Source organism: Crocodylus porosus, unplaced genomic scaffold, assembly GCF_001723895.1.
Source record: "Crocodylus porosus isolate Cpor-Errol unplaced genomic scaffold, CroPor_comp1, whole genome shotgun sequence".
Classification (NCBI taxonomy): Eukaryota; Metazoa; Chordata; order Crocodylia; family Crocodylidae; genus Crocodylus; species Crocodylus porosus.
The window spans coordinates 73,557,381-73,573,738 of record NW_017728949.1 but is presented as its reverse complement, the minus strand read 5'-3'; the positions used below and the strand labels follow the sequence as shown (position 1 = coordinate 73,573,738).

Genomic DNA, 16,358 nt, shown 5'->3' with positions numbered 1-16,358 from the left:
CTGATGAGAAACTTTTGGGGGCACAGCAGTACACGTGTAGGCTCTGAGTTGGCTCGATGGGACACAAGAATCTTTCAGTGTGCGGGTTACCTGCCAACTAACTCCGCGCTGAAGCTCCCTTGTACCACAGCACATTGACCCAGGTCGGAGCAGCCCTGGGCTGGCAGGCTGGCCCATTGGCCTCCTGCCAGCCAGGGCTGCTGCGATACAGCTCAGTGTGCTGCAGTCTGAGTGCATGTGTAAACTGCATGCCCAGCAGCTTCCAGGGAACAATAAACTGTGGAGCAATAAGCCCCACAGTTTATTGCTGCTCATTAGTGGCACATGTAGATGTGCCCACTGATGCCATGAAACAAAATACAATTCTAACATCAGATCTTAGCTTGATTTTGCAGGGCTCAATTAATTATTTCTTGTCAATTGAACCTAATGGATAAGCAAGAAACCAAGAGATAAAAAACAAGAAACCCTACAGTGCCTTTTTTACAGACTAGATTTTTGTTCCGCATACCAGTTTATAAGCATTTTTTCTAGAACAAATGCACTTAGTCTTTCCTAAAAACATGGGCAGGCACTGCACAACACTGAATTTTACAATAAGCTTCCAATCTACTCTTCCATAAACTGCATATGACTTATACAAGGTGAAGGCTCATTTATATGAACAGAATCATGTTGGTTACACCCCTTACAGTGTTCATAGGCCAAAAAGAAACAACACAGGGGGTTAAGGTGGGGGAGGGGGGAAATATACTGATCTTGGAGTGATTCAAAGTTGAATGCCTGTACACATGCTAGACTGCTCTGCACTATATTATAGCATAATTTGCAGTATATAAGAACCTGATGAATAGTAATACAGACTGCCTAATCCTATTTGTACAAAGTTACTATGTTTTACATTTGCTAATAAAAAGAGATGATTTTTGGAATAGAAAAGTACAGCTCTTATCAGAAATGGGAGGTGTGTAACTATTTGAAAATGATACTTAATTCTGAAAAAAAATACCAACCAAACAGAAAAACCCTGTAATTACACTTTATTTTAGGTAAAAATTCCTAAAGGATTTTGACAACCTTTTAAGTCCCCTTAAAATTCCCAATCCATTAGTGCCATAGTTTAACTTACTTGTTCAGATGTTCAAAGAGGATCTTCATTGTGTCATGGTTTGGTTTAGGGAGTTTCTTTACAAGACCCTTTATGGCTTTAACACGAATGGTGTTGTTTTGGTTTTCTGAAGGAAAACAGAAATAGAAAAAAGGTATAAGACTTGAGTTCACTTCAGGATATCTTTTGCCTAATGTTATATCAAATATCTGAGCATCAAGAGCTAAATTTAGATGCTATGGTTAAAATGTGGTTACAAGGTAGCTATATTAGAACATCTCTCACCTTCTGACATATTCATGGACAGTCTATATAATAGTTTGCAAGGGATTACAACATCTTTCTAAGGGGTTTAGCAGGCCTCTTCTTGTCCAGATAATTGACTTTTTATCCTATGCATTTTTTCTGGACTACTAGATTAATACAAATACAAACGTGACAGAGCTCACATACCTTTAAAAAGTACATGGCCCTCTTATTAAGTGGTATTTTACTTTGGAACTTCACTCCATCAGCAATCCAAATCTGCCTTGGACACTACCTTAAATCAAGATATCCCATAGTCTTTACTACCTCTGTATGCTTTTTTCCCCTCGTGTGACACCAGCAGCTATGATGCTTCTCTTATGCCCTGGTATCTCTATGTCATGCTTGCAGTCCATAAAGCTATATATGTTAATTCAATATTTTTTCCTTCTAGCAATCTGCTCTTTGCTGCAAACAATTCCATTTTTAATCCATCGCCTAGAATCAGTTGTACCTATCCAATCTTTTAACTAACCTTGTGAACAATTCATGTTACAAATATACAAGTAGCAAAAGAATAAAGGAACAAGGCCTCTTTTGTCCTGAGGAATCTATTTGATAGTATGACAAGAATGTTACTGTTGCCTTGGTAAGGATAAATCTTGTAATTTTTTAATTATTCATTGTTGCAGAGGCATCAAGTTTGTAATATTGCTTATGACTGTGATTTTTGCATTTATTTGTATGAGATGTTAGCACTAAAGCAAATATATATATATAAATGGCTTTCATGTAGTAACAGATTAGATAAAGTCCCAGTAGGTCTGATTTAGAGAAGACATCTTGCATGTTATACACCCTAGATAACCTGAGAATTCTTTTCTGATTTTATCATCTATGATTTAATTATCACCTATCATTCTTAGTATATTTTAATATTCAATATTCATATTGCTGTAGCTCCCAGAGACCTCACTCAAGACTGAGTTCCAACTGTGTTAGGTGCTGCACACATATAAGATGACACAGTTTCTACTAGAGGGCTTATAGAAGCAATTTATATCAAACATACATTTCATCATTTACACTGAGTTTAATTGTAAATACTGTTCAAAGGAAGCTTTAGTCTTTACTCAACACAAATCGCTATGTCCCTTTTCTATTAATATTTGTTACATATACTTAGAAAAGACTAGGCCTCAGATTAATCAGTCGCAGTCTTATATTCCTTGTGAAAATATTTCACATGAATTTAGGACCAGGGAAAGTTTTGAGAATAACAATCTTAACGAATGATAATCTTAAAGAATAAAGCTATTAAGAGAACAGATGTAAGTGTGGGGGACAGAAGAATGATATTCTATATTGTACTGTCCCTGTATTTTGACTATGATCTGTAGGATCCTAACTGTGCAGCACCTTATATTGTATAGTTGCAAAGCTCAGACAGTCTTTGGCCTCTGCTAAGAGTGCTTACATAGGTGCCAGTAGTGGTGATCATTTTGTCACATGAACACCTTATGATTGAAGCAACTAATTGAAATGGTATAAAATTTTAGCAGGTTATTTTTCAGGTGATAACACTGGGCAGGATTTTCGATTTTATGCAATAGTTCATTGGTCTTAAGAGTTGTACCCAGTTAGCTCAGGTTGAGAAAAAAATCAACAGCATAGGAAAGAAAAAAGTGAAGCCACAGGGCAAGATCCTATTCCAGCGGTTGGTTGTCTAAGTGGTCTTATGTGCCTAAATGTGATTCTGTGCCATCCTGTTCAATTCCCTAAAAATCCACTACTTTCATAACAGACTGCTGTCTTAGCCTTAAGATTTAGAACAAAAAAGCAGTGAGAAGAAGAGGGTCTCATCTTTCTTTTATTAACAGTCTTGCAGGGATGTAATCACAGTGGAGCAGGATCGTACTTCGGTGCCTAAGTCCACTTATGAACTTAATAGATGGTACAGAATCTGACTGTCAGTACTTGCCATTATCAAGTTCAGACTACTTCAAGGGAAATGCCATATAGTAATCACTCACTGGTCACTGGTATGGGCTCAGAAAATTCCTCTCCCCTACATTGATTTGCATGGGTATCAGCATGGTGTCCACCTTCTACCCCAGAAGCAGCTGCATTTCAGAGATCAGGGACATGATTTCCATAAGGATACAATATGTAAGACACATAGCCATTGAAATGCAAGAAAATAATACAAGATAATAAATGCATTTTGAAAATCTTGTATCCGCTCTTTATTAAGGTAGATTCTGTCTCCTTTACTAAATAGCTAATCACAGATGTGGCCAATGGCTTGCAGAACAAGATATAGTTAACTGAAGGCTAACACAGAGCAATCCTAGAAGAAATTGTGCATAAAATTATTTTATGAATCAGCCTGTTTGTTAATTGTTAGCCTATTGTAAAAGAAGAAAAACAGGCAACATGTGGTAACTTTAGTCAGCATTTCTGAACTGGGAATGATAAACACCTCTGCCTAGCTCTGGCATTTATCAGTACTGAGATATTATTACCACATAGAGTCACAGCATGGTTACTGTTATCATCGAAAAAAAAGAGCCAGCTAATCTTAATGGTTTGTAAAGCCGTTACCTGCACTGGTCTGACATTTATCATGATCATTTTACCACATGAGTCCTACATTGCAAAGGTATTTTATCTGGAAGGGACATCACTATGAATTATTATTTGCAGCTAGGTAGAAAATTGTATGTTGTAGATACCTTTTCTCATTATAAATCACAGTCACATTTCACCATTTCCCACACAAAGCTGCTGAGCCTAGGCTTTTTGCCATAACGCTTATTCTCTCTCCCTTTTATAGTTCCATGAAAATATTGGGTTCTCTTTCATTAAAATGCTTGATACTGTTTTTTTTTAAATGCTACATATGCTTGAAATATTTTACTTTAGAATGGTTCAAAAGGAAGTGTTCTTCCACTTTACAAACTGAAGTTGATAAACTGTTTCTTTTTTTAAGGCTTGTTCAGCTCCTATCCTAGTGGCCAGGCTTGTCTTCTGCTCTTTATCCTTTCCATGGAATATTTAACAGTGGATCAGATACAAGTTCTTATACATGATTTGAAATATCTATGTTCTCTTTTTCCTCGGTTCCTTGAATTCCACTTTTAAAGACATTGGGTATTCTTCCTCCAGTTGCCTAAGTGGGAGGATTTTTCATGGATGCCTCTTTATCAAGTTAAAAAGAAGGGGGAGGTAATTCTCACTGGAAGATTTGTGTAAAGAGTCATTGAGGAAGTATCACCAACTATGTGTTTCCTAATGAAGTCCATTAATATACAGTGTAAAGGAAAGGAACACATTTTGTCTGTATTGTACTCTTTGTAAACTCTAAAGCTAAGTCCAGAAAATGAAATAGGTTAATTGTAATATTTTAAAATAACAAAAGGATCCTTGTTAATCACAAGAGTGACTAAAAATCCTTGGAAATTTAGATATTCTTTTGTCTAAATTGATTCACTAGGAATAAATTAATCAGCAAACCCTCATATCTAAGAAAAAAGGAGAGGATATTTTAGTCCTTGCATTTTGGGAGAAATAAGGAAGGAATACAAAACAACTGCAGCAAGTTGAGAGAGTTTCAAGTACTACAGCTAGTACTCCATGTAATATTTTGATAATACATATATTTAGAAGGTAGGTTATGGTATTTAAATATAGGGTAATAGAGCAAGACTGTAGTGATAAGCTCTTCTTTATAGTGAAAAATGAATAAAAAAGCTAAAAGCATTTAATATTATATACTTTTTTTTTGTATATGAGCTTTGGATAAACACTGAAACATATTAGAAAACATGATGCATCTGTAACGTTAACAGTGGTTGGGTGAAAATGAATGAAGAAAGCAACCTTTAGCTTTTGTGTCCGTACTGAATACTTGAATAAAGCCCACCGAATCTTTATTTTAATCATTAATTTTAAATGGACGGAGATGTTTATAATGAGCCACTTTGTTTTAGAACAGGAAGCTCAAGGTTTATCTCCAATAACTTACATTTGCTAGGAAGGGATGTATGTCTCTAACCTGACATGCGTTCATTATTTTGCAAGGTACTGGAGTCTGACCTTTGACCCTCCTCAGACCTGCTGCATTATTCATGCCTGACTGACTTTGTCTAGCTTTACTACAGTACCCATTTCCCTTTACCGGAGTTTCAGTTACTTGTGCATGTTTAATGTTAAATTGGCAGTTATGGCTCACATTAATGCTTAATTTTATCTCAAGCCATTGGTCTCTTTTTTTTTTTCTTCTGCTAAGTGTTGTGTTGCTGGAAAAAAAAAAAGAAATTAAACTATGCTATATGATTCTGCATATTATATTGACTTATTGAGCTGTCATCTAGTCCAAGATTTTTTTTTTAAAAATGGTTTTCTTCCTGGTTTGGTTATATTGCTCTTCTCACCACTTCTATGTAAGGTTTATTCTGTGTTCAAAACATCACACACTGTTGCTACAGCAGATTCTATGTCCCAAGAGTATTTTCCACAATTCATGATTGAGTCAACTGTTAGAGGGCTTTTTTGTGGGGTGTTTTGTTTGTTTATGTGTTTCCTTTTAAAGAGAACTGAGAGGTTTAGGTGGATTTCTGAGTGCTAATGAAACTGCGAGACTTATGGTGCTGGCTACAGCCAGCCATAGTGTGGGCAGACGCTCTGTGAGCTTCCCCACTGTGCTGCTGTGCAAGCATCCCTGCTGTTATGTTTGCTATAGTTTTAATGTCTGTGAAAAATTCCTGATGCAACTAAATTATGTTATGCCCTCTTGTTTATGTAAATAAAACACCCGATTTAGCCAATTTGTCTTGCCCCTGCCCATTTTAGAAGCTCTCCCCCTAGTCCAAGAGCTAAAATTTCACCCCAGATACTATCAATTGCTTCAGTGGTATCATGATGTGAAAACTTCCTTAAAACAGAATGCATACTGCTCTTGATTCTTCAGAGGTACTGAATGCCCACAATTTCAACTATAATGTAGTAGATTGTATTATTTAGTACCTTTGGACACCAAGTCCATTTTGGCTCAACATGCAGATTTCAATGATAATAAAATCCCTTCACTCTCTATGATTTTTTTTAATATCACTAAGAAAAACAAGCCTAATTGTAACCTCAACTTATGAAACATAAAACTCTTTGTCTTGATCGTCTGCAGCAGACAATGCCAATCTTATTGCATACAAACATTATGAAATACTACTACAGTAAAAGAAAATCCATAAGTAGTGTTCAGACTAACTAATGTTTGCTATAAGGACAATAACCAATTTGTAATCTGAATTGATTTACTTTTTATTCATGCCTGAAAAATAGATGTTGCAAAAAGAAAATGAGAATTGCATGAAACCTTTTTATATAGCCAATTGACAAATCTACCAAATGTGATATAGAGGAGAGTTTTCAATGAATATTCATACAACTTTTGCAATCCATTAGCAAGACTTAAGACAATGAGTTTGCAACTCTGTCCCATTTAACAAAAATATATGTGGGATTAATGGGAAAATAGCACTTACAAAAGTTAAACTTTAATGTATCAAACTCCAGGTGCCAGAGTTCGTGCGAAATAACCAATAATAGTCATTTTTTACATATTTGATGGGACTGATTATGCAATGTGCAACTCTAAATGGCTTATAGCACATTGTAGCATGGTTCCATCCCATTGGCTACAGTAGGGTGCAGGCAGATGGATGACAGTGACAAGGAGAGAAGTGCTTTTGCTTAGCCGTGCGTTAAGATGCCATCCAGAAGCTCTGTGCACTGCAGACACTTCATTAGGATGCCAGGATAATGGTAAACTACCACTCAGAGTGACACCCCATTTCCTGCTTACTGAGCTCTCCAACCTCGGCAGATGTCAACAATCTCACAGTGCTACAGAGCAGACCTAACTTTCCAGTCACTTTGACTCCAATTTTTTTCCCTTAACAGTGCCATACATTACATGCAATATGTAACAGCAAGACCAAACAGAAAACAAAATTTGCTGCCCTAATTATAACAAAGCAGCATTTGACTTAGGTATTGCATGCCCAGTGTGCGTGTAGCCAGCTAGGCATTGTAAAAGACGGGTGTTCTTTGTTAGTCAGTTCTAAGGATTAATTAGACTTAGAACTTTAGTAGCAAATAGTTAAAGAATGATCCCAATAGAGATGACTGGTCTTCATGACTAACTTCCATGTAAGTATGGGGAAAAAAATTGCTGAGCTTTTTCTGGTAGATTTCATATTCAGTTTCAGCTTTGTACATGCTTTTCTGCACAGAAAGAGCAGACTTGAGCATCTGGATGGTGTGATATTTTCTCTGCAAATGCACAACTCGAGGCCATCACACACCTCCCTAACAGCAGTTAAAGCCAGCAGAGACTCTGTGCTACAATACTTAACCCGCACTTCCTTCCAGGGGAATAAAAATAGCTGGCTATCTTTTTTAAAATGGTCTCCTTAAATAGAAACATTCTGGAAAAGGCCGTAAATCACATTACCTTTTCTTTTTCAGATCTAAATTTTATTTCTCAGTCCTCTGGATCCATAAAGAGCTTCCTCCTTTCTCACACATAATATTTGTATTTTTAAAAGCAGAAAGCCTTTCCTTTAAATGTATTTCATTTTTGATATTTTTTTCTGGGCCAGCTTGATGTTTTAGCAGTAATGCTCTGCATGGTCACAAGGATAACCTAGCATCTTATTTTCTTGGCTGGAAGGGGAGGGAGCATGACAAGGCAGCACAGTCAGCCACAGGGAGCTTTGTGTTTGCTCAAAAGAACATCCCCTCTTAGCCCCCCTCCCAGATTCCTGCGTTAAGGAATGGCTTTGATTAGCATTTGTGGGAGTCCTTTTTACTCTTTCTGGAGAGCTGTGTGTCTGGCATAGGTAGAAATGGGTACATGGAAGAAAAACAGCAAAGATTTTTAGGGATCAATCTGGGATGAGATAACAAAGTGTCTCTTTAGATCTTCCTTGCATGGAAACTGAAATGCTACACAGGAATCTTTAAAAACAACAGGACACAACGGGAGCCATTCTCTAATCTTTATTCAGCTTCTATCCATCTTTACTTAAGCGAAACTCCCATTGAATTTTGCCACTGATTATGGAAGCAGGATTGGGTCCTAAGTAAAGGCTTTAAAAGTTGACCTGAAAATGATAAACACTTTTTAAAAATTATTTTATTATAATGTAAAGTTATTGTTTTGGGGTTTTTTTAGTGTTAAAATAATTTTGTGAGTATCAGGTTTGATATTATGTTGTAAATAAGGGTATTAATCTCTGAAAGAATTAGGAACTAGAAAAGTTGAACTAATATTATCTGTATTACAGGGTTAAAAGGCTTCAAGATTTTTAGGAATCAAGGAAATCCATAGATTTTTTTTTCTTCTGTTTTAAAAATAATCTAACATTAAAAAAAAAAAAAAAGGTAAACAGCATTTCCCCAAGGGAGATCTCGATTTGAAGACTGTTCATTATATCATTTGAATAAGACTAGACCTGGCCTTTTGACTTTGAACCACTACCAAATTTCAGGCTGTGAGGAAATTGTTCTACATTTCCTGACAAATTGAGTTAAGCAGACATTAAGTGGGCTTTAAGAAAACAAATGGCCATCTTTATCACAGGTGGACACTGATGGCTTAATGGGGCCTGGGCTGATTGTATCACTTCTAATGGCTTGACGGGAAGCATTAGGGTTTTTGCATAAAGAACTGGCATTGCGAACCCTGCTAACACAGACCTGTCAAGCATTCTGTATCCCTTTGTGCATGGAAGCAGATGTTTGTATGTATACTATGAACTGGCATTAGAGCAAGCGACAGATGCCTGTATGAATGCCAGGTTTGTGAATTTTTACAGCAGGAGCATGTTCTGAGGAAGTGCAGCCCTGCCCTCTATCATAGGTAATTCCCAATGGAACTTAGTAAATCCCAGCTATGTTTTCATTATTTGGTTTTCCTAGCAACTGGATGAATGTTTCTGTCCTGAAAATGCAAGATGAGTACGCTACCAAATTCTCACCAATTTGCAATTTTGAGTCTGTTTTGAAGTTATTATTTTCTGTAATTTCCTTTGTACCATGGAATCTAAACCAACCTGCCTCAGAAGGGAAAGTGGTGTTATAGCTATATAATTAAAATTTGCATTAATGGTAGCTAGTAAAACATCCTGTCCTCTTATCCCACCCCCCCCACCAAAAAAAAAAAAAAAGCTGAATTACGTTCACAGCATTTTATTGCCTTCCACATTCAGAACTTACACCATAGTTGTCTGTCAACAATACGAACAGGTAGCTTGCAGTCCATTAAACAAACACAGTGCCCCCCTCACTTTTATTTGACATTTTATTTGGCTGTGACAAATGAGCAGCAGTTGGATTATAACATAATTTGTCTTGTCTTTATTACCAGCACAAAGGACACCATTCATTAATTATTCTGCCGTTGCAGCTTAACACTAACTGGAAAGGTCCCTCTTCGGACAGATGGCGGGGACGATGTTATTTATATCAATCAGCCAAAATCCTCAACAAGGATTACTGTTCCTGAGACTACAATGATTTATTTCTTTTCTACCTCACCCTCCCTTAACCCCTTCTGCTTTCAGAGATTTCTCTATAAAAACGAAATTTGATGGGAATCTTAAAGCAAAGCCATATTTAACCTGTTAGCTTGGAAAACAGCATGCATGCTACATCAGTTTAACTACACAACATTAGTTGCATATTTTGAACCATTTCAACTCTTTTTGATCTTCAATTCCACAAAAAAGGATTAACTGAGGGTCTTAGACAAGCAAGTTCAGCAAAAGTTTGCCTTTTCTGTAACACCATACTGCTGTTGTCCCCAGAGACCACCAGGATAAGGAAATGGTGCCAGCTGTCAGGATTTCTGTCTCTGATAAGATGAGATGACCCACCTTATTACACAGAGACCAGCAGTAGACCTTCTGCAAGATGAACTAGGATGTTTATTAAAACTCCAGGCTAAACTGAGGGTCAAGCCATACATGAGACAGATGCTCATCAATTCCTGCTGGATGCCAGTCTTTATTCAGTATCAAGGGGTGGAGGGATTTTACCTTACTTGCTCTGTCTTGTTAATGACTCTGCCAATACATGATCAAACAAGTAATAATTTCTACAGACCGAATCCAGATGTAAAAATCTTCTGAGTATCTCTTACAGGGCCTCTGAAATGTTGCCCTTTCTCATGTACCTGCTCTTTAAAAAAGAATCCATATGGACTATTGTACCACATCCGGAGAAAGATATTTAAAGTTTTATCTAAGTTGCACACTCTATTATAATAAAGACTCAAATGTAGAAACTTTTATTGTCTGAAGAAATTATTGGTATAACCTTGCTGTACTGATTAGTTTGCAAATATTAAAAGTCCCATCAAGACAAATATCAGCAACATGCAAATACCCTTGCAGGTTGTGATTAAGATTTTAAATGTATCCTTTTGCTTTTAGTTAATGAAAAACAAAGTCTTGGAGGATCTAAGTTGTAATTTATTAAACATGAAAGGCTCCTTGATGAAATATAGAAATGAGATATATTTTGCATTTCAAAGATTTAAGCTGACAACTTACTTGCATGCAAATAAGAGCAAGATTTGTAAAAATATTTGAAAAGAAATTATTCCTGAATGTACTTATTACAATAATGTGGCATGTAGATAAGAGAAACACACTGCATTAAAAGACATTCATTTCTCCAAAGTCTTAAAATTAGCTTCTTTCTGCCATTGTGTATTAATGTTCTTTTTCAGGAATGCAGCATATTAAAGAACTGAACAGAATTAGTAATAAATTTGTTAATTACAAATTTAAGCAACACAACTGTGTTGTTTTCCCAATATGTTTTTTTCAAAAGCAGAATTGCTAATGCATTTTAATCATTTATGTATAAACATTTGAGGATAAAATATTCTGAAGTTTATCAATTTCAAGAGCTGTTTATTTGCTGGCAAAATAGGGCATGTTATACAACATATATCTTATCATTTTTGCTCATCAAATCCCCATTTGCTGAATGCAAATTTCTCTGGTCTAAGTGCTCTTGCACCTCAATTTAAATGAATAATAGGATAGACTCTATTAAAATCGGTTTAAGGTTGCCATGGGTGACATATCAGTAGGGTTAAAATGAGAAAAAAGGTCACATAAGCAGTCCTTACAACCTGTTTTTTTATATATATATTATAATGGAGCACATGTAAGTATCTGTGTAGGTTTAAATGACAACATATTGAAATTGTAGACAATACTTAGTTCGTAGGGCTTTTCAATTTTTCTAGACAACGTATTCCAAACCAAATAAATGTAAAATTATAGTACCATCAGTAACTCTGGGAATGTATTCAGTTGCATTGAAAATTAGAGAGTAAGCCCCAGTGCAATAGCACAGTAGACTGACAGATTGTGGATTTGTAAAAATAACAGAGAACTCAGAAAAAGACTGTACTTTTACTGCAGCAAATCCTTCATTTCAAGGAACCAGCAAGGTACTATAATCATATTAACAAAGCAGCCAGAAACTATACTAAAACACCTCATTTAAGGAGAATTTTGAGTCCTCAGCTAACCTGATTTATGGGATTATGCATGCAGTTATTTGATAAGTATTGAAAATAGTACCACTTCACACTGAAGGCTTCCTTGAGCTATCTTTTTTGTGTGTCATAGTCTTATCCTGTTTAAAGCTGAATAAATAACACTTCTGACCATTTTGAAGACTTGATGAATATAGTAAAATCACAAGTTTTTGAATATTTGGATTTGTTTTAAAAGTCAAATCTATTTAGTGAAGTACTCCATTTATTACTGACTTCTTATATTATTTATGTTTCTCATTTGGATTTCACGGAATCAGATTTTATTACAAGTAAGTGTTATATTTCCTCTCTTTTTTAACTTACAATAGAAAGAAAAATCTCCTTATTTGCTAAGGTTACTGTGTTAGTTTAATTTTCACAGGAGCAGTGGAATATTTTGAAGTGAGTAACATTTACCAAGTCATTAGTTTTATGCAAACTAGGAAGGAAGATGAAAGAAAAAAAATTATCAATTATTTATAGATTGTTAAAATGTATCTTAGTGCAGTGCTACTGTATAGAAATGACAATTAGCCAAACTTACCTTCTGTAATTAATAATGCATATATTATGCTCTTTGGGCAACTAATCACCAGTTCTACAAATTTGTTTGACACTGTTGAAGATACCTATCAGACGGGTTAAAAAAAAAAATTAAAAAGAACAATGTTCTGCCATTTGTGGACAACTTTAAAAGGCTTTCAGCTATATTTAAAGTCATGCAGTGTTTCCAGTTAACAAAATGGTGGCCTGTAAGTCGCTTATGTGAATGGTATATATAAGATTACAATCCAAAGATTCCGAACTAAAGAAATCACTTAAGTTTTTTCATTCAGAATGAAAGATTGATACATTAACTGATGTATTAAAAAAGACCTACTGCATTTACTATAATCTTTTTAGATAAAAGATTTAACTCTAAAGAAGGCTCTGTCAACAGCACTCCCTATTGCCTACAAATCTCAGAGCACAAGCATGTTGGCAGCATTCACACAATCCATCCTTTTTTCCTGCATATTTGGGAACTACAGATCTGGTTTTGGGAGAGGCACACATGACATTCATGCCTATCAAAATAATAGCCTATGAACCCTGAATTGTGCTAAACAGTACAGCTATAACTAAACCAGAAATGCTAATTGTGTGAAAGCACAATATCAATGCATTTCCTCAGAGGCATGTGCAGCAGCTTGGACAGCCAATGATAGATATTACTTTTCAGTCCCGGGCACTATAATGTGGAAAAAACATGCAGTCTTTGGAAGGCAGAAATATCATGTGTAGCTTCTTCATGCATGATTTTTGACCTATCTGGCTCCTCTAGCTCAAAGGATGCTGTTAAGTAACTTTTTGCCACATTTCTGATAATATTCACTGGAAAGGACTAATCATTTAATGTTATGATTTCCAGCTATTAACTTCAGTTTCCCGTGGTTCTGAATGAGGTGTTACAACTTGTCAAAAGTTACCACCTTCGCATTGTGCAGTTCTTGGGAAACATCTTTCTGTGAACATCTTATGATTGTTAACATTTGCTTTTTCTCCTTTATTACAGCAAATATGCACGTGATGGAGCACATATACAGATGTGTCTATCCATCTCCCTACAGGCTCAGTTTTTGCAGTCTCATTTACACACAAGTGTACACCACCCTCAGAGGTGGAACATTTTATGTTTCTGATGGAGCCTCCATTTATAACGGATTTGGGAAGAAAGATATAGAAAATGTGAGCATGTGGGGGAATCACTACTTTTTGGTCAAATCACCTGTTGGATGGATATGCTGACCCAGATCTTAGTATGGGATACAGCTGGTACCAATCCCTTGTTGAACCATAAATATCAGTTCTTTGCTGAAAGTAGACTAGCCAGGATTTCCACAACAGTTCTTGGGTTCAGCCTATTGATTTCATGAAAGGATTTTTACCTTAGTTTGCTGCAGATTCTTCCTCCTCATTCCCCTTTGTTCACTTTATATGTCCTAGTTCCCAATATTTTAAATAATGCACCATATCTGTGTGGAGTTTTTAAATGCAAGAAGTTGCTATATAAAGGTGAAACATCTAATCAACTAACAGGAATATTTCTGTCTTAATAAGCTTTGTACTGTACAGGCTACCTGTTAATGCACATAATACAAACAAGCATTTTACAATCACAGAGAACAGAACAGAATTATTTTTCTATGCCCTTTGTTTGGTATAAGAATACTATTTGCAATAATTTATAGAGAACCGTGAATTTATAAATATTAAAGCTTTGCCAAATATTTTAACTATCCCTCCATGGCAAATTGTCTTTAAATACTGGCAGGTTTTTTTTTCCTTTTTAACATTTACTTGTGGACCAGAAACACTTGCAGTCTATTGCCCCTGGCCTTCTGTGAGAATGTTAGTTAGCAATGCTCATAAAAACTCAATTCATCAATGTGAACATAATTTGCTATGAACAGAAAGCTCACAAAAGGGTGAATTTGTCAGATAGACAGGTGGCCTGAGATCTCTCCCTGATACTGAATGATATGAATAATAGATTCTGGTAAATGTATGCCAAGACTTGAGCTGTAAACACAGCTGCCTTCATTCCCTTCCAGAATAACAGCTTCGAGAACGAAAGCACAGGAACCACAGTTCCACCTGAGGACTAAGCCTGTACATACATACACACAGACACAGACATGTATGCTTGCACATGCAAACACGCACACACGCTTCCACTCTCACAAAGAAAGCAAGCACTCTTAAAAAAAAGATATAATTGAATTCTAGCCTCATTCAAAGACCCTTGCTATAAATGGGTTTTAAAATATGTGAATGGCAAAAGCAGAAATGGGAAGAGAAGACCAGATAACATTTTACAAATATTTAAAGATGATTTAAAGCACTCCATTTTGTATTCACTCAAAGGGGAAAAAAAACAACTCAGTTGGTACAGGATCAGGTCCAAAGCTAATATATTTTGTAATATTATTGCTTAATGTGTATTAAATAAGTCTCCAGGGTCAAGCCAATATAATATTACATCCAATTAACTAACTGAAATCATCTTAGTCTGCCCAAGTCTTTTGTTCCAGACTATCAATATTTTTAGGTTTGCCTATCGCACCCAGATTTTTAGCTGAAAACTCATCAAGTATGGTGCCTACTGAATTTTAGGATGGGGTTATGCATGCCAAACTGGCTGTTGTGCTCTCCTACTATATTGATTCTGAGCTAGCTATATGCTAAACAGATACATAACTTTAGCTGAAGCCTGTTCTGAGCTAAGCAAGGTGCTCATGGCACCAAAGGAGGCATTAGTATGTGGGTAGTAAGTAGGTGAAAATAACACAGGAACCACTGATACTGGCTCTCTCTGGTGATCTCTGCATCTTAAGGGAGATGACCAGCTGTACTTTTTTCCATGGTTCATCAATGATGCAGTCCCTAGGCTGCAATGCATGTGAGACTCTGGGCCTTTATACTCTGTTTTATGAAATCCTTGTCAGGAATTGCACACTGCAAAAAATGTAATGTATATTAGAAGTTCCTGGTTAGTTACAATATTTATTTTATTCTATCAAACACTTTTATCTTCACAATTCTTGTTCTGCCAAACAAAGTCAGCACTGAATATGTACTTTGACCCATGTAAGACTAAACTAAGATATTTTTCTCCCTCCAGTGAGATTCATTTTAACTTTTTGGAATCAAGTAGTCTCCCCGGTCAGTTCTTCCCTAGGAATAGTATAGCCCAAGAAGTGAACTTGGAATGGCATTATCTGAAGCTCATATATGTTTGTTCTGATATTTGTTACTGAAGGAAGATGGTCTCAACAATGAGTTGGCGAAGCTGCAGGACACATTGCTCTGTACAGTGACTGAAACATCATATAGATCCAAAAACATGACTGCATGTAAGATGTTGAAGACAAAATGTAAGTTTTAAACAAATGATAATCAGTCAGAATAAAAAAGAGAAATGATATATGGTCTAATACAGGACCTCCACTTAATTCAGGAGGTGCACAGTCCCACCAGAAGAAGTGCCCTGTTGGACCTGGTTCTGGCCACAAGCGACAACCTGGTAAGGGGCCTCCAGGTCCTTGACCACCTGGGTGATAGCAATCATCGTTTGCTGGAATTCACCATCCAGCACAGGGTGTCAAGGGCCTGCACCAGGGCGGTAGCCCTAGACTTCAAGAGGACCAACTTCAACGAGTTGAGATTAGTGGGAGAGGTGCTGGGGTTCTCGAGAGCAGGGGAACTCAGTGTCCAGGAGGAGTTGTCATTCCTTAAGGAGACAATACTCAGGGCCCAAGGGGTGACCATGCCAACAAGAAGCAAGGGGGGGCAGGAGTGCCCAAAAGCCCCCCTGGCTCACCAAGGGTGTCCGGGAAT

The 16,358-nt window shown here is 36.5% G+C and overlaps 1 protein-coding gene across 2 annotated transcripts in view; it reads right to left on the bottom strand.

Moving 5' to 3' along the window:
- The window catches only part of ARHGAP15 (Rho GTPase activating protein 15), a 511,110-nt gene that overhangs the window by 40,949 nt on the left and 453,803 nt on the right, over positions 1–16,358 (bottom strand). Inside the window, exon 13 of one of the 2 annotated variants that reach the window (XM_019554206.1) lies at positions 1,130–1,235. In XM_019554206.1, the coding sequence (XP_019409751.1) occupies positions 1,130–1,235 (106 nt within the window). Of the gene's footprint in view, positions 1–1,096; positions 1,236–16,358 lie in introns of those variants that run through there. The other variant, XM_019554205.1, reaches the window with a different exon arrangement.